Source organism: Centropristis striata, chromosome 14 (genome assembly GCF_030273125.1).
Source record: "Centropristis striata isolate RG_2023a ecotype Rhode Island chromosome 14, C.striata_1.0, whole genome shotgun sequence".
NCBI classification, from domain to species: Eukaryota; Metazoa; Chordata; class Actinopteri; order Perciformes; family Serranidae; genus Centropristis; species Centropristis striata.
Genome location: NC_081530.1, coordinates 5,179,086 through 5,198,427, shown reverse-complemented (window position 1 = coordinate 5,198,427; position 19,342 = coordinate 5,179,086). Strand labels below are relative to the sequence as shown.

The 19,342-nt window shown below is 38.1% G+C and overlaps 1 protein-coding gene across 4 annotated transcripts; it reads left to right on the top strand.

Moving 5' to 3' along the window:
* Positions 1–11,668: 11,668 nt before the first annotated feature.
* Positions 11,669–16,126, top strand: LOC131985254 (glycoprotein-N-acetylgalactosamine 3-beta-galactosyltransferase 1-like). Of its 4 annotated transcripts, none has more exons than XM_059350295.1 (4): positions 11,669–11,738; positions 11,950–12,107; positions 13,893–14,557; positions 15,435–16,126. In XM_059350295.1, exons 2-4 carry the CDS (start codon positions 11,960–11,962, stop codon positions 15,600–15,602), a joined length of 981 nt encoding a protein of 326 aa, XP_059206278.1. In that variant the 5' UTR covers positions 11,669–11,738; positions 11,950–11,959; the 3' UTR covers positions 15,603–16,126. The 4 variants fall into 4 exon arrangements, with proteins under 4 accessions (XP_059206278.1, XP_059206280.1, XP_059206279.1 ...); XM_059350297.1 differs by lacking the exon at positions 11,669–11,738 and having other exon boundaries at positions 11,760–12,107; positions 15,435–15,461; positions 15,779–16,126; XM_059350296.1 differs by lacking the exon at positions 11,669–11,738 and adding an exon at positions 11,822–11,838.
* Positions 16,127–19,342: the final 3,216 nt, after the last annotated feature.

Genomic DNA, 19,342 nt, shown 5'->3' with positions numbered 1-19,342 from the left:
AGTTCAATGTTATTATAGCCATTTTTTATCTACAATAACAGACCATCTTACTCTCTTTGTTATGATCCATAAGTAATCTCTGAAATCCAAATTTACTAATCATTATAAAATAAACTCAGTGTTTTATCTGTTTCTGTAAAGGCCTCCCAACCTGTCCTGTACAGTCTAATTGACTGCGTTCCAGATCATATACTTTCTTTATACTTTTAGTGTGTACTCTAGCTCCCCTTACAAAGTATGTACTGATGCATTAAGTATGCATACAACAGTGACGTACTACTTCATAACGTGGCTTTTGACCCTCTCACTCATTATGCTTTGCAGAGGATTGTGGATAAGAGCCAGAAAAGCATGCAGGCTTGAATACTGCCAGTTCCACTGTTTAAGTAGGACATCCTGGTATGTTTTTGGCATACTGCATTTAACATACTATGTACTGGGACATACAGTACTAAATATTTTCCTAGCATACTAAATATTATGTTAGTACAGGTATTGGAACAACACCATTGCTTTGTGACAGGGAAATATTACTACCTCATAATTTTTTCTCTATACATTTTGCTGAACATTAGCCACTGTGGCCAAAAGTGACAATACATGAATATAGTAGTATCATTTTAAAGCACTTGTACTTTACTTGAGTACTTTATACGAAATACTTTGATTTCATATACAAAACATATGATCAGAAAACATACACAATACATTAAAGGCTGTGCACACATGTTTTGAGTCATGAGGCTGATAAGTATATAGTGTATACAGTGTACTAATGACAATTATTAAGTTGTAAATTGACCTGCAACAAAACTAGCGTGAAGTGTCTTGGAGCCTTAAGAGTCCCTAAAAGTTCATGTTTTTTATCTGGTGCAACTAAAATAAATAAATATAAAACAACCTTTCCAGCACATTGGGGTATTTCATTTTGCATAAATAGTATTTTTACTTCTTGTTATACACGGTTGCCCATAAAGTTGGAATAATTTTGTTTTCAGACACAATCCTCTGTTAATTGTGTTTTCATTTTCATTGTGATATGTCTGGAAGAGATGATTAATATAGTTTTGAGAAGATAAACACTTTATCTGTAAAGAATAAATCACATTATCACAATCATTTTATGGAAAGAGGGGAAAAAATATTTTATTCCAACTTCATGGCCACACATTTATCAATCTAAAGTTAGCCAATTGCAGCAACAATAGCCACTATTAACTAAACTAAAAAAGACTGTACTGAATGTGAGTGTATTTGAGTGCTTATGAATTCCACTTTTCATGGTAGGAAAAAAATGCTAAAAGAATCTAGTTGTAGTCTTGTAAATAATGACCCTGCAAGATTCACAGTCTGTCTAAAATCTCAGTGTGAGACTAAAAACTCTAAACACTTGTCTTTAGATGTGAGCAGGTGTGAGCTGATAGTTTTCCAGGAGTCTTTTCCAAATCTTTTCAAAGTCTTCTGATGTATAGGTAGCATAAGGGATATTAAACATGAGACTGTAAAAAAACAGAGATATTGTCTTCTTTACTCCACACATTCTCCTTCATTTTGAAGACATGGCACCTACATTACCCACAATGCAACAAGCATTGAAGGGAAAGTAGCCTGGAGTCTGTAACGTGCTGAAGGAGATGAACAATGGGCTACTTTAGACCCAGTGGTGTAAAGTAACTATGTACATTTACTCAAGTGCTTTATTTAAGTACAATTTTGAGGTACTTGTACTTTACTTGAGTATTTCCATTTTATGTAACTTTATACTTCTACTCCACTACAGTGTGAGGCAAATATTGTACTTTTTACTCCACTACATTTAGCTGCCAGGTTGAGATTTAACATAAAAACACGATAAATTTAGTTATTAGACTTTTAAAAAAATTAAATCTTATAACAGTATATTATGTAGTTAAATGAGCTCTTGTCTTTGCAATACGTAAAAGCATCAATAATAATAATAATCTAATAATATATTTAGAAAATATAAAACAATTAGATCAGGTCCATTCTGCATAAAAATTACTTTTACTTTTGATACTTTAAGTACATTTTGATGCTGATACTTTTGTACTTTTACTTCAGTAAGGACTTTTACTGTAGTGGAGTAATTTCCCAGTTTGGTATTAGTACTTTTACTGAAGTAATGGATCTGAATACTTCTTCCAGTACTGCTTAGACCCAACTGACACTGACTCAAGTGACATCAGTGAAGGCAAATTATCAGACTTCACACACAGCTCCTTATGGAGACACTAAAGGCTTTATCTAACTTTTTTCACTTATGCAATTGTACTACCCAACACATAGAGACAAACTTTGATGTATAAAATCAGTATAACCCCTTTAAAGTATGAGATATTGCTGACTCTACTTTTTAGACAGAATAAATTTCCATACTTTCCAGGAGAAATGTGACTGTTGATCAAAGTTTGTGGCACTGGCTGCTGAGCTGTGTCGCCCTCTGCTGGAATATAACAAGAGTGTGACTGGAGACTCTCTGACTCACAGATTCTATCCTCAAATGTTAGATGTCATAAAGCATGGAAACAATCAAATACACCAAAATTCAGAGCATGGTTATTAACAGCAGAACAAAGTTTAGAGATAGAAATAGAGAACAAATACATATTTGGAATAAGTTATACTGTAAAGAAAGGCTGGTAAAAACAGTGGAAATATTTAATCAAATTAAGGAGATGAACTAAATGGTCCCCTCCCCAACACGAACACTCACATGCATACACACACACACACACACACACACACATTCATGAAAATGCATACATGCACCACCGCTTATTTTCTCATCATATTATTATTATCTTTTTTTGTGTGTGTGTGTCATTAGTTTGTTGTTTATTCCTTTTATTGGAGATCCTCATTTGGGGAATACCAGTTTGCGTTGTATTTATGTTTGTCTGTTTACCCTATGTTTTTGTTATGTACTTTGTAAGTATTTACCTTGAAAACAAAAGGGGGGGGGGAGGGGGGGAGCAAGGTACAATATTGTAAAGAAAACGAAATGACTGATTATGTTTGTGAAACTAAGAAGCCTTGCAATAAAGTATTAAAATGTCAGATGTCATGAAAAAGTAACCAAAATCAACCAAGCATGCTTAAGATATATGTAACTGTAATATTACATTTTCATAAGTAACAGGACTTTCATAAATTGGCTAATTTATCAATGCTTTAAGTTTAAGCCAAGCAGGAGAGATTAATCATCCTTTGTGAATATTTTCCTGATAATTTTGGCTTTAATTCTTGTTCTTCCCACACTAGCGGGCGTGATGATGACTAGGATAGATTATCTGACTCAAGCAAGTATTGCATATCTGCCATTGATTATCATACTAAATATTAGTTATGTAGTACAATCTATACTGCTTCATGTGTTTTTGAGAGACCACTTTATATTCACTACAATTAAAGTTTTTCACCTTTTACGTTTTTGAGGGTTTTCAATGATGAAAGTTTTTCCACTTTTTTTATGATTTTTACTCGTCCCCCTAACTCTGGAACAATTTTCACACAACATTTATTTTAAAATTGTAATTATTCATGGGCAGTGATGAAAAAAATACACGTCAACACTGAATTAGTATCTGTGTGTTTACTGTTGTTGTTAGTCTTTTGGAGAACCAAACCTATGGGAGTGGTGGTATGCAAGACCTGGACTTAATATTTTTGGTACCCCAAAAACTGCATTTGGGTTCGGCCTGTCCCCCATTTAAAAAAGCCTCATAGTCTAGAACCGACACTGCCTGAATGAACTGTCATTGTATTTTATACATTTATTGTGATTAGTTGAGATAAATGTCCTATTAACCCATAAGAACCCAGACCCAGTTATCCTTAAAGGAAAATGATGGGGGATATACAACAGACCAAGTGGACCACATAGAACACATTTATGATGTTTTAAAAATAATTCTACCCCTAAATGTCAAAGATCTGTGATGTGACTTATATGTTACAATGAGCGTTTATGGAATTTATGTTTATAATATTTCTTATTGTAAAATAAAAAAAACTAGACACCTTTTCTGCTTACAAGAATACAAATTTGGCTTTTTCTTTGCATCTCCACAACATATATCAACATGGTGACATTAGTAGTGCTGTTTAACAATAAATTATTTTTCTGTTTTTAAGTAACAAAATAATAATACATTAATAATAAATAAAATCAAATAACCATTTGCCTTTTTGTTTTCATCTCTATAATAAATATATATATATACATTTTGTGACTTTAATTTGTTCAGAAAATATGGTCAGAACAAGTTAAATGCAATACAGGACAAACTATTAACTGATTAGAATTGTTAAATGGGTTTAAACTTTAAGCCTCGTAACAAAAAATAAGCTTTTTGAAATTAGCTACTTTTTCACATTTCTGTTTCCAGTCACACACATATTTTGGAGAAGTCACTTCCTGTCACAGTCACATGACCACCGTCACATGACCACCAGTATACGTCGCTTAGGGATTTAATGAGTTAATGTAAAGCATAAAGCTGAATATGGGAGATTATAGAAGATGTACAGGTTTGAATCTGGCTTGTGGCTCTTCTGTGTGGAGTTTGCATGTTCTCCCTGTGTCAGCGTGGGTTCTCTCTGGGTCCTCTGGCTTCCTCCAACAGACCAAAAACATGCCACTTAGGTTTAACTGGTGACTCTAAATTATCCGTAGGAGTGAATGAGAGTGCGAATGGTTGTCTGTCTTCATGTATCTGCCCTGTGATAGTCTGGAGACCTGTCCAGGGTTTATTCTTTTTAATTTATTTTTTTTAGATTAACACAAAGAGATCCTTATGTCACAATATTAGCATTAATAACCAACACAAATTATAGGCCACCAGCTACAGGGTGGTTATGAAGTAGACAGTTGGCCACTGGACTCTTCAAACTAGACCATTTCTATTATAATGCTGGCTGTATGGAGGGGCTGAGCTGGGCTTTTGTAGTGTAGCTCCAGGAAAAAGCATGCTTTAGAACAGGGGTGTCAAACTCTGGCCCATGGGCCAAATTTGAATTAGTCAGAGCTCCAGGTTAATCCATCAGCGAGATGAACGCGCTGCAGACTGCCTCAGACTGCTTCAGGGAGAGTCTCTGCCCTTGATCCAAACCTGCAGCAGACACACCGGTGACAAGCCACCCGCATTATGACAACTAACACTTCCTGTTAGTCCCTTCACAACAAAACTTTACAAGAGAAACACAGCACCCTATGGTTCTTTTTGAGAGTCTTTTAAAATAAAAGATGTATTCCATAGTTAACGTCATGACTTCATTAATTAATTAGGAGTTGCCTATATTTCGAAATGTGAATACTGTATTTCTGCATAGCGCCAACTACTTGTATTTTGAAGGCAAACTGACGGCGCTTTGTTCAGTTACTGATTTTAATGAAATGACTGGAAATGTAATACTACAAACTTAAACTTACTGTAAGCACATGACATTTTAATAATAATATATGTAAAATCCCTGATATGATAATGCAGGAAAAGCACAGAATAATTATCAGCTAACTGTAAAAATGTCAGTTATTTAGTCTGAACTATCTCGTATACTACAGGCTGGTTATAATTATTTTAGTCAAGACCTCAATGTTCAGTTTACTACTACTAAAGTGACCCGATAGAGTTTTTATGTTCTATATCTTTGCAACAAATTATTTTCATCATTCCAATATTTTCCTCAATTAGTTTGTTTTACCCAATTTTATGTTTTCCTTAATTTTTTTTTAATAAAATCCCTTTTTGTGTCACTACCCTTCTAATGCACAACATGGGTCAAAAATGACCCATATCCATTTTTTAGCTAAGTAGATTGCTAAGCTAATTACTTAGCTAATTTATGGGATAAGTAGCTTGCTAAGCTAACTTGTTGGCTAAGTAGCTTGCTAAGCTAACTACTTAGCCAAGAAGTTAACTTCTTGGCTAAGTAGTTAGCTTAGCAAGCTACTTAGCCAAGTAGTTAGCTGTGTAATAATACAAAAACTGTTTTTCCTTCATAAAGTATGAGAGGCAAAATGGAAATAATGATATGTTATCAACAACAAGATATTTAAAGAATACTTGAAATATTCAATCATAAAATAAGTTGATATCAAAAGATAGAGCACAGAAACACAGCAGCATTAAATAACATGGGAAATGAATGCGGGTAATTTTTGACCCGTGTTGTGCATTAGAAGGGGTGTCAATATGTTGTGCATCAAAGGGTTAAACAAGTTTTAATCTCTTCCTGTAAGTCGCTTTGGATAAAAGCGTCTGCTAAATGACTAAATGTAAATGTAAATGTTCATCATAGCATATCACTCCCATTCTCACCTACCTTCACTGGCTCCCTGTTATTCTACCTGTGGAATCAATTTGTCTTCAGGTATTTCTTATGAAGCCCCTGTAGGTATGCACTATGTAAAAAAAAAATATATTAAAGGGTATCAGAACTCATCTCCTACTTCATAATACTCTTCACCTGTACTCTGTAAAACTGAGAGTACTGGTGTTTATCCATGTAAAAGTTAATGCAACAGCCATCTACAACTGGAGAGAAAATCACAATAGCAAGTCTGCTCATGAGCCACTGATTCAAATATGATACAAAAAAAATGACTGAAAGAGAGAACATGGAGTCTGGAGTTAAACTGACATGTGGTTCATGAAGATTGGGGCAGATAAAAACGGAATGTTTCGTATGTCTCAAACCTAATCTTTATGGAGTCGTATGCTGAGTGGCAACCTGAGAAGCGGCTGTGAGAAACTGTACCTGGAGGATGTCAGATTGAGAAAGTTCGATGAGCTGCTCTCATAAGTCATACAGACAGGCTCAGATAAGGCCTCATGCCCAATTCCTAACATAAATCATTGATATGTCTGAAACCTGCCGCTTCTTCTCACTGCAAAAAAATTACCAATAATTCACCTGCAACCTCAGAGAAAACATTCCTCCAAAAACGTATTTGCATAATACGTGGTAAATGTCTTTTTTTGCTTATAAAAAGGTTGGAAGTATGCTGTGTGTTTACATTCCTGATTGGTTTATTATGACCTTAAAGACACAATAAAACAACAGGTTGTCTAGTCAAAACCTTCACAATAAAATTATAACACATTTTGGATAAGAGAAAGTACTGGAACTAGAAGTAAACAGAGATGTTTTTGGTTTTGGTTTTAAATTACATTTTTTGTCACATTTCCTTCTCACTGCTCACGTCTCATGAATCATGTAATCAAGATGCAGCTGTTCAATAAGGCCAACCAATACAAATGTCTCTTTTAAAGCTGCATTAATAGATTACTTGCATGCATGCTTGCTTTATGTATGTTGATTTGTTATTGGAAGCCAATTAACAACACAGTAGTAAGAGGGCCACACACGTATTCAAAGTATGTTTGAATGTGCTGACATCCTGCGGTGAGATTGCTGAGTGTACCGTCCTAGACTGTCCCAACTCTTACCGTTCTTCTGCTTTTCCTTAACCAAGTTCTGTATCTTACAGTGGAGGATCTTGAATGCAACTGATAATAGTAGTAGTTGGATGCAACCCGTATGATTCCATGCAGACCCCTCTTCCTCTACAATGTTAATTGGCCTGCTGACATTCATTCATACAAGAGTGCCTTGTGTGTCTAATCACACACCATGGCTGTGACAAAGCGTCTGTATCTGACCATTTGGCAGTGACACCACACTGCTATTGCGTAGGGCTCCGCCAAAAAAAGGCTGTTTGTCTTGCCCTGAAACATCACTATTTATTATTTTTTTTTAGAATAGAATATATCTTTATTGTCTGTTCAACAGGGCAGAAATTTGTCTTTCGACACGGCTATAAAAATTCATGCAAAAACACACAACATTTACATGAAGTGAGATAAAACAACAACACTTCAGTAAAAACACAACATCAATAAAAAGAAGGACGTGGGGTACAGTGTTACCGGCCACTATTTAGTATAGCGACTGCAGATGGTAGAAATGACTTTTTATAAATGTTTTTATGGGCCAGTGGGGTTCTGTATCTTCTGCCTGATGGCAGCAGAGAGAAGGAGTGATGCAGAGGGACATGACAAACATAAAAATCATTTTCACAAATAAATTATTTTAGATATCACACAGCAATAAATACGTTTTAAAAGAGGCAGTGGACAGGATGAGTGTGAAGAAACCTGGCCCGGGTGCCTGATGCTGCTCACTGTACGGGAAGAGACGGGTGGTAATGTTGGCTTTGGCACACTGTCTGCAGACAGCTCTGCGTTAAGACAACACAGCCAGGCGGCAACAACACCAATACCAGACTGGGAGTTGAGAGGGTGCTTCCTGCTTCAGTTCAACATATTTTGATAAGACCAACAGGCTTTTTACAGCACACTGCTGCACGCCCAGACACTTTGTGGACACCAGCCGGCCATGTGGCCGCTAATATTCATTCATTCATTACCATTAACCGCTTATCCGCAATCGGGTCGCGGGGGGCTGGAGCCGATCCCAGCTGTCATTGGGCGAGAGGCGGGGTACACCCTGGACAGGTCGCCAGACTATCGCAGGGCTAACACATAGAGACAGACAATCACACTCTCAGTCACACCTACGGGCAATTTAGAGTCACCAATTAAACGTAAGGACTGTGGGAGGAAGCCGGAGAACCCGGTGAGAACCCACGCTGACACGGGGAGAACATGCAAACTCCACACAGAAGAGCCGCAGGCGGGAGGCGAACCGGCGACCCTCTTGCTGTGAGGCGAGAGCGCTAACCACTACACCACCGTGTAGCCGCCGCTAATATTGCCACAGGAAATATATATCACAGGCTAACAGTTTCTACATGAGTAATAAGAAAAAACTAAATCAATCAAGGAATTCATTCATATACTGTTGGAGAGAAACTGACCTTGGGAGCAGTAGCTTTTCAGCTGCATTCCACAGCCTGGTGGGGGCCATGAGACGAACTGGACCTTACAGGTTGTGATTATTCCAAATGAAAGAAAAGAGTGTGGGGAAACAAGATACGTTGACTATTTAAGACAATATCCATATCATATCAGGTCCTAAACAATCATCTGGTTTAAAAATGTAATTGCTTTTGCTTGTTTCTTTCTGCTGAGGGTTGTGGCAATGATTATGATAATGTATTTGAGGTTCAACTTTTGGTGCAATGCATCATCTGGCAACACTGTGCTGACCAATCAATGCATACACACCTTCGCAATATTTACTTTCTAACCGAAACTGAGTTTAAGAGTTTTTACTGTGTTTTAAATTGATTTTTAGTGTTTGACAAGCTTTAAAGAACACTATCTATATCTATATAACTCTATCTAGCTGCTTCTCCTTCTTTGGATCTGGTGTGAGGGATGAGTATGTTGCCACTGCCTGTTGACCGAAGTGTTCTTGCTGGGGTGTAGGTGATGAGCATATCTGTGATGTACTGAGGTGCAAGGCCGTATAGTGCTTTATAAACCAGGAGCAGTATTTTGAAATCAATTCATATTCTAACGGGTAACCAGTGCAAAGATTTAAGAACGGGTGTGATGTGTTGATATTTCTTGGTGCCAGTGAGAATACGCGCAGCTGCATTTTGAATTAGTTGTAACCTTTGAATGCTTGATTTGGAGATTCCAGTGAATAAACCATTACAGTAATCTAGTCTACTTGTTATAAATGCGTGGATTAATTTTTCTGAGTCGGATTTTGACAGAAAGCCTCTCAATTTAGAGATATTTTTTAGATGATAGAAAGATGACCTGGTGATGTGGTTGATATGACTTCTGAAATTTAAATTGCTGTCGATAATTACACCCAGATTCCTTGCTTCAGTTTTGCTGTCAAGGGAGAGAGAGTTGAGGTGTGCTGCAATTTTCAGTCTATGAGCCCAAAGATGCACCAAAGATGAGTAAGTTAAGTTAGTAGTTAAAGCCTTCAAATGTTTAACAGTTGTGTTAAAATCCCTAATCAAAATAATCTGTCTTCATGCTACAGTCTTTAGGAACAGTCTCGGAGTTGGTTGGTCCCCTGCGTGAGAAACAAAGGCGTCATATACGGCGTTTTTCATATCCAAAAAGTTTGCCTTCAGTAGTGCTTCTCTCATGCCCATTCTTGTGGGCTAGATTACAGTTTTGTCAGACCACAGGACATGTCTCCAAAAATTAAGGTCTTTGTCCCTGTGTGCATTTGCAAACTGTAATCTGGCTTTTTTAATGTTTCTTTTGGAGTAATGGCTTCTTCCTGGCAGAGTGGCCTTTCAGCCCATGTGGGTACAGTACTCGTTTCACTGGATAATGACACACTCTTACCAGCTTCAGCCAGCATCTTCACAAGGTCTTTTGCTTTTGTTCTTGGGTTGATATGCACATTTTGGACCAAAGCACGTTCATCTCTGGGACACAGAGCCCGTCTCCTTCCTGAGCGCTATGATGGCTGGACATCCCCATGGTGTTTATACTTGGGTATAATTATTTGAACAGATGAATGTGGCACCTTCAGGCATCTGGAAATTGCACCCAAGGATGAACCAGACTTGTGCAAGTCCACAATTCTCTTCCTGATATCTTGGTTGATTTCTTTTGACTTTCCCATGATGTTACACAAAGAAGCAGTGTGTTTCAGGTGTGCCTTAAAATACATCCACAGGTGTGTCTCCAATTAACTCAAATGTTGTCTATGAAATAAAAGGCGATTTATTGTGGTCTAAATTTAGCGTTTATGAGCCAGAGATGGAGATACACCATCTGGGTTCGGATTAGCGTTTAAGGATAATAAATGAAGTTATGACAGTAAGTGCAGTTACAGTCTTTACTCACGTAGAGGCCACCCACGCAGGGCCGGTTATTCCTACAGGCCACCAAGGCAGCTGCCTAGGGCGCCAAATTGGCAGGGGGCGCCCCCTTGTGGCGCCCTTAAGCATACATCTTTGTTTTAACAACATTGATTAACGAAACATTTTTTAAAAAGCATGGGCAATAAAACCCTCATTGAATTAAATGAACATGCCCCAACCCATATTTCGAATGAAAATGTAATATTATATTATATAAAATATGATACGTGCATGGGTGTCGTCACTCGTCATGACGATGCAGTTGCAAGTCACAAAACACTAGAACTAGATCACGCTAATATATAATATATATATATAATATATATATAAATGTACATTTAAATTTCATTTTTATGTTTATTTTTATTGCATTTGTATGTCTACATTTTATTTATTTTCAGTCTTTGCCATTCTTAATTTGATGAAGATCTGTGTTTTCTTATTCATTTATTCGTATTTTCAATTCAGTTGTTGTTGGTAAAGTTCCAAAGTTTCTAAAAATAAAAATGTTCTGAGACCATTACCTTGCTTGTAGTTCATGTATCAAATATTAGTGTACAGCATAATACATATAACATAGTGTACCTATATCAGAATGAATACATGGAATGAATGTGGTTGGGGGGGGGGGGGGCGCGCAAAATCTTAATATCGCCTAGGGCAGCCAATGGGCTAGAACCGGCCCTGCACCCACATCTAATCCTGTTGCACCTGTTGTAGTGCTACCTTGGCCCACCCCCACCTCCTTTTGACTTCCCTCTGTTAAGGTTGGATGACGTCAGGTTGTGTTTATCTTCGCTCCGCCTGATTTAAATCAGACTCAGTGGAAGCAGCTGTGTGAGAGGAGGGGAATGTCCGCTGCGCCTCTCTTCTGAAGGAGACAGAAAGCCCAGGGCTCATCCTTGAAGAGGTAAAATCATTTCAGATTGAAACATTCACACAGCTTAAATATTCAGCTATTTAATGTTTTATTCTAGTATGTTATTTATCTGTCAGCTGTCGAAACTAACGTTTAAGGATTTATTCTTATAATAAGAGCAAATCTGTAATAACTCTTGTAGTAATTCTTGTACATATTACAGTTCTACTGGTTTAAATTAACTGACTTTTTTTTCCGTCAGGTGGCACCGAATGATGAGGTACATTGCGTCTAAGTTAATCTTCGCCACTGGACTGGTGATGGGGTTTCTTTTCCTTCGCTTTTCAACAGAACAAGCCCCTTTTTTAATGAGTACTGTCCAGCATGACGCCAAACGCGATCTGCAGCGTGTACATTCAGGTAGGAATTTGTTTAATTCATATTTTACGCAGTTGTGTTTTGTTTTGCATGTTTTTATGGATGATGCGCCGCAATAAGAGATATCATGTCTTGTCTTTGTTTTCCTTTTAGCCTAATTAAATTAGTGGCATCGATATTGTCCGATGACTATACTGGCTTCGTTAGCACTTTCGCTTCCCAGCAAGAGGGTCGCGGGTTCGAATCCGGCTTGCGGCTTTTCCGTATGGAGTTTGCATGTTTCCCCCGTGTTATAGTCCAAAGATGCGCAGTTTAAATTCCCTGTAGGTTTGAACCAGAGCGTCTGTCATGTGTCTGCCCGGCGATAGTCTGTACCCCCGAGTTCGGACGGGGGGGATTCATTTATTTTATAGCCTACATTTCATCTCACATGTTAAATTGTAAAAGGTTATTATTTATTTCATTTATCTGCTTACTTTTTACTTTCTATACAGTTAAAATTGACATCTCCTTCCTTGTATTCTCAAATGCCACCGAGTCACTTTGGTTACTCTGTTACCTTTTAACATCCCCAACTTCCTTGTAAATACGAGATTAAATTTCGTGAATCCACTCAAAGTTTCTCTTTTCGTTTTTCTTGATTTATTCTGATTAAACAGATGCGACCGTGCGTAATTGCGCACAACAGCTTTGCCAATGAGATGAGTGTAGACACATTCGCTGCGATATAGCGTTTCTTTTCAAACAGAGTTTTAACATTCAGGCTGTTGCTGTAGTGCCACCACAAGTTCTGCACCTTTTAGCTTAGTGTTTTCCAAATCTAGAGTACCACTTTTCCGGCATGTCTTAGATCTCTCCTTGCTCCAATATGTAGAACAAGAGGTACTCCAGGAAAGGTTTATGGGGAGGCCTTGTGCAAAAAAACCTGTTCTCCCACTTTCCATAAACTGTAATTGTCTCATTGGCATTGCCATGCCACATGTGATTCTGCAAATCACTTCAGTCACTTTTATGCAGATACCATTAGGTTGACATTAGCTATAAAACATTTGAATCTTAACATATATTAGTGAATAATATATTTTAAAGACTCAAAATATGTAAATTGGGAAGCTATTTTTCCCAAGAAACTGTTTGCAGTAGTTTCAATAATGATGTTTCATCACAGTAGTGAAACTGGTATACCAGCCTTACTCTGCTTATGAATTCAGTTATCAGTGGCGGTTCTACACAGGGGCCTACAGGGGCCACTGCCCCTGTGAGGAAGCCTTTGGCCCCTGTGTAAAATTAATAATAAAATGGTCAATTTATAACGATGAACAATGGAACAATTCTAACCTTTTTTTTGTTCAAACAATATCTCATTGTACACAAAAGAAACCCAGAGTGTGAACATTGTATAATAGTTTAACTCTATGGAGTCTTATAGGGCTATTTTGTTAATCCTTTACATGTCTTTGTGTCTTTTTTTGGTAATTTTGTATCTGTTGTTGTGTCTGTTTTAGTTATTTTGTGTGTTATTTGGTCATTTTGTGTCTTTTTTTTGTCATTTTTATGTGTTCTGTGGGGTTTTTTGTGGTTATTCTGTCTTCTCATTTTGTGTCTTTTTTGGTTATTTTGTGTCTTTTTCAAGACATTCAAAGATTTTGAATGCTTAAATATCTTTGCCATTTTTTCATGTGCTAATGTGCCCCTCTGATTAAACACTGGCCCCTCCTTGGCCCCCACAGTAAAAATGGTCTAGAACCGCAACTGTCAGTTATCATTAACATACTGGTCAAAAATGTCCATGTGACACTTCTCTGATACTTTGTTGAATTCCTCCAGTTAAGAACACAAGCTCAGAAGCTAATTCCTCGAACGCAACACGGATCTTGTGCTGGATCATGACGGGCCCCAAGTATCTGGAATCCCGAACCAAGCACATCAGGGAAACCTGGGCCAAGCACTGTGACGTAGTGCTGTACATGAGCTCCGTTCAGACTGACTTCCCCACCGTGGCGCTGAACGTGAGTGAGGGGAGGGAAAACCTGTACTGGAAGACCATTCGAGCCTTTCAGTACATCCACCAGCACCACCTGGACGAGGCGGACTGGTTCCTGAAAGCAGACGACGACACGTTTGTGGTCGTAGAGAATCTACGCTACGCCTTGTCCAAATTTGATCCGGAGAAGCCGTTGTACCTGGGCAGAAGGTTTAAACCCTTCATCCGTCAAGGCTACATGAGTGGAGGAGCGGGTTATGTCCTCAGTAAAGAAGCAGTGAAAAGATTTGTCAAAGGATTTGATACTGGTGAATGCACCCACTTCTCAACTATAGAGGACATGGCTATGGGCAAATGTATGGAGACGATGAAGGTGGAGGCAGCAGACACCAGAGATGTGAAAGGGAGACAAAGGTTTCATCCTCATCCTCCGGACCATTACCTGATCAGACAGCCACCAAGACAACGGCCTTGGTATCTGATTTACGACTACTATCCTCCAATAGAGGTAATTGCAACACAATACACAAACTCCTGTTGATAATCTGAATTTTAACTGGTCTAAGGAAATCTAAAAAAGATCCCAGTGTCTCAAGATAAAAGGGACAAATTCTTGCATGGGAATTAATTCATATTGGATAGTTTCTATGCAAGTAGCAGTGTGCCTTTTGTGTATAAGAACTCAAAGTTTGCATTCTTGAGACTGTTTCAATGGATGGGTCCCTGGAGGTTTTGCTCCATCTGGAGACGATAATTCTACTCCTCAAATAATTGTCACCAGCACTTATTGATGCACTAATAGCTCTCATTGCACTATACCTTGATTGTTTGCTTTTATTCTTCCTGTAAGTCGCTTTGGATAAAAGCGTCTGCTAAATGTAAATGTAAATGACTTGCTCAGCGGCGTGCAAAGACAATAACAGCCGGGCAGAGAGGAGTCACAGGCGGATGCAAAGCATAGTCTGGGCTGGGGTCTGCCCACCGTGATAATTGAGCCTGCTACCTCCATGGCTAAGCTAAGTCGGGTATGTTTTCATGCAGCCTGGTCTGCAATATCACCATAAGGCAGCTTTCCATGCAGTTGTTGGTAATGAGTCATGTCATCCAGCGTGTTGATGAAAGAGTGGCTGTTTGTGAAAAGAAAGCTGTACAGAAGGGTGATGCTCTCTGCCTGGTCTGGGTCCTGGCTCGCCTGCTTCACTTCTGCTTCCTCTAGCAATGTCTCAAAGAGAGCCTGAGTAATTTGGCATTAGCACTAGAGTTGAAACTACTGGTATTAGTCCTGGTGTGTCAGTATACTCAGTGTACTCATCCAGCAGTTGTCACAAGCTTCTCTGTTTTTAGTACATAGCCTGAGTGTCCTCTGCTGTTTTTTTTCTCTCCAGGGTCCAGGTTGCTGCTCAGATTTGGTTGTATCCTTTCACTACATTCATGCTGTCCAGATGTATGTTTTGGACTACCTGACACACCATCTGCGGCCATATGGATACAAACACAGATTTAATCCAGATGAAGGACACACCACACACCAAACTACACCGAGATCCACTTAACATGCTGGTGTGTGCACAGCAGCTTCTACAGTAATTGGAGAAGGGGTTGAGGGTGTTGGCAGGTTGTAGAGCCAAGCTTAACTTACTTACCATGATATATTGATATCTCCTTCATCAAAACTTTGATTTAAGGCTTTTCAGGATTTAAATATGTTGATTTCCTTAACCTGCTTAAGTATTCCTGCCAAGGCCTGATTTTAAAATGTGAAAACTGTGTTCATGACAATTGGTGGTCTGTTTTACCAAGCTGCTACTTTGCACATCATAAGAGATAAAGAAAGGTAATTCTAATATGTGTGCCTTGGGTCTGTCTTGCTTAGTTTTGTCTTCAATGACAGTCCTAAAAACTTGTACTGTACCTCAAGAAGTGTGTCTTTGTCGGGGAACACATTTGTATATGTTCTGTGTTGAAGTTAATGTAAGAAAACAACCGATCTAAATGCCTAACATAAAAAAAGAAGTATAAATGAAGAAAGTTGGATAAAAGGATGAAAACAGGTTATGATACCTGGTTCTTCTGCCAACGGAGCACCAGTTTTCTCTATATGGCCACCTAAACAATAATCTATGGTCAAATGTGCGCAAAATTGTTCCTGATGGTTGTCCCATGATCTGACTAAGTGACGAGTGGGTGGCCACCAGAGCATAAATGTTGTGTGGTCAATATGACTAGATAGGTACTACAAACGCAGTCCATTTATCATTTGACTCTTCTTTCGCTTAGCTGACACATTGTTGTCAGACCAAGTTATCACCATGTGAACAATAAAGCAAGAATAATGGCACATGAGTTTGACATTTTGGGAAATGCACTGAGAAGATTCATACAACTCAAGCTTCTACAGTAAATCTGAAGCTACCACACTGCAAAAAAAAAGTTGGGTGAACTCAAAATTTCAAGGCAACAAACTTCAATAAAATTTTAAGTTGGACAATTAAACAAAATATTTTAAGTTTTGAGTTTGCTCAACTCTGAATTTCTCTGGCACAATTGTAACGCCGCTATGAAATGTCAGCTAATGTTGTGACCACAATTTTGAGTTAGCATTGATACGCTAATGGCTACTCTAACAAGCAGCACCGCTAGCATCAGTAAGCCGCTAGCATCAGTAAGCCGCTAGCTTTCGCTAATGCCCGAATTTCACCGCTTTCCCGCGTTTCACAACAAAGAAATAAGAGTTAGCAGAACTATTGTCCCTTGTTTTGAACCCCAACTTAAAGATATAAGTAACAACAACTCACAAACTTGTTTTTGAGCAGACAACTGGCTTCCTTTGTTCTGCTAACTTACATTATTGCCCTAAATGTCAGTAATTTATATTTCCAAGTTTCACCAACTTAAATCACTGTTTTAGGCCAAAAAATACAAGTTGGCTTTTTTGCAGTGCACTATCACCTGCTTAGTTGAGCATAACGACTTAAAACTGCGGGAAGCAGGCAGCCTGGCTACGGCCAGTCACTGCGGCCCTCCTTGCATCTCTAAAGCTCAGTAATTGGCATGTTGCACCGCCTTGTTTAATCTGTTTTGGTGTTACAGGGTGTTATGTCCTGGACTATTTTCTGGCCATGAGCAGTAACTTTTAAATAACTTATTTTTACACTTCAATGTTTGTATGTGTGCAGGCTGCAGCTGTAGAAGTACCAGACAGATATGTAGGGCTTCCCCCCTTCTTAGTCCATTATCATTTTTTCAGCTATTTTTGCACTGAGTGACTAATTTCCAAGACCAATCTGGGCAAATCTCTGGTAAAAGCAGGATTCAAAGAGCATAATTATTTTGCGGAGAAACTGTTCCACACATCTGTTGTTTAAATCACACAGAATTGTTTGAGTGTTAGTCGACTTGAGAATTTTTTTTAGTTGAGGACAACGCTACAGATATGAAAGTGGCATCAAACCACTCATTTCATTCTTAGCAGAAAAGTCTGGTAGAACAACATCCACAGTTTGCTTCTGTCCCAGGACTTTTGTTGTCTTTCATCCCTGCCTCTCTTTCAAATTGTAATCTATATATAAGAAATGAGACACAGACAGAGACTTTAGATCAGCAGGCCTGACAACTTAATGTACCATATGTGTGTATGATGATGTCAAATGTCATTTCTGTGTTTCACTTTTCCGAGGGTTATTTAAATGGGGAGTCTTTCAAATGTATATTTATGAAAAAATGTTTATTTTATTGAACTACCATGTTCTAAGTTTACTATTCCTTCTGGCACTATTACCATGTTAAACAATAAAACAATATATTTTGCAGTCAAGTGTTTCTTTCCATACAACATTCATCATAATGGAGGTTAATATATTTTGTTAAGACGACTAAAAAAAAATTATAACTTAAGGAATGAACAATGAAGTAGCTAGAACATAGTGTGAAAGAACAGTTAAAAACAGTTTGTGTTTAGTTCTCAAGATGCCCCTGAAGGCACCGCTGCTCTGCGGACACTTCTTAAAGAAACACCTACAAACAGTGACCCACAAAAACAATATAGGAGACATAAGACAAATTCTAGAATTCAAGAGAATGAAATAAAAATGGGTTTATACACTGTTGTGTCCATAACCTACAGTACATACAGAAACTATATTCACATTGCAGGCGAAATATCCTCAATTCTGTGCTCTTTCCATTTAGCAATATTGTCATTGTCATGACATACTTGTTATTGCAACATATAATTGAACAGACCAGATTTAGACATAACTTTGTCATTAACAAATTTGTTGCCATAGTTATGGACAGTTGTGGAGATAGATGTTTCTAGACAGAATAGAAAAAAATAGACAGAATATGTTGATTGTGATGTAATATTTTGCATTCATTGTACTGGTGTCTATTGAGGCTTTGGTATTCTCACTCTCTTTCCTTGTTTGCTGCTCAAAATGCCTCCAAATGTGGTTTTAATGCGTTTTCATATTTTTACACTTTAGATTTAAAGGAAAACATTTTGGAAACTGCTCCTATTTGCTTTCTAGCGAAGGGTTAGATACTCAGACTGCTACCGCTCTCATATCTGACTTGTAAATATGAAGCTATAGCTAACAGCTACCTAGCTTAGCTTAGTCTAGCTTAGCTTATTTTAGCATAAAGCCTGGAAACAGAGGGAAAGATGGCTACTCTGTAGCTTTATACTTAACGTCCAGACATGAGAGTGGTATGGATTTTCTCGTCAATGTCCGGGCAAGAATTATGGTGGCCCTGAGAGCTCACAACGCTGCAACTCAAGAAAACTCATGCAAATACACAAAACACAAGCGAAGTGAGAAAGCATCTTCATCAATTTGACAACACAAGCACGTGATAATATCAAGCGTGTCCAGACGTGTGCATCACTTTTAAGTGTCCTCTGTAAACACTTCTGTTGTGTTGTGGTCTTTGCAGCACATTTTCTAATTATTTTGTTGTCAAATTGATGATGTTTTCTCAATTTGCTTGTGTTTTGTGTATTTGCATGTGTTTTCTTAAGTTGCAGCGTTGTGAGTTCTCAGGGGCCAAAAAATTAACATATTTCACAAAATGTCTTTAAAGACACAGTCGTCAACTTAATGTGAATAAATTAGGTCTTGTTTGTAGAGACACTGTTTAAAAATGTATCTGAGGTTTTGTGTGCATCAAAAAATATGTTCTGAGCCAGTGAAATTCAATAACAGCTGACATCTGTGTGTCAATGGAAGAAGAAAAACCGGTAATGCTAGCCTGGCAGTGCTGAGGGATGGTGGTTGTATGTGAACTTAGACAA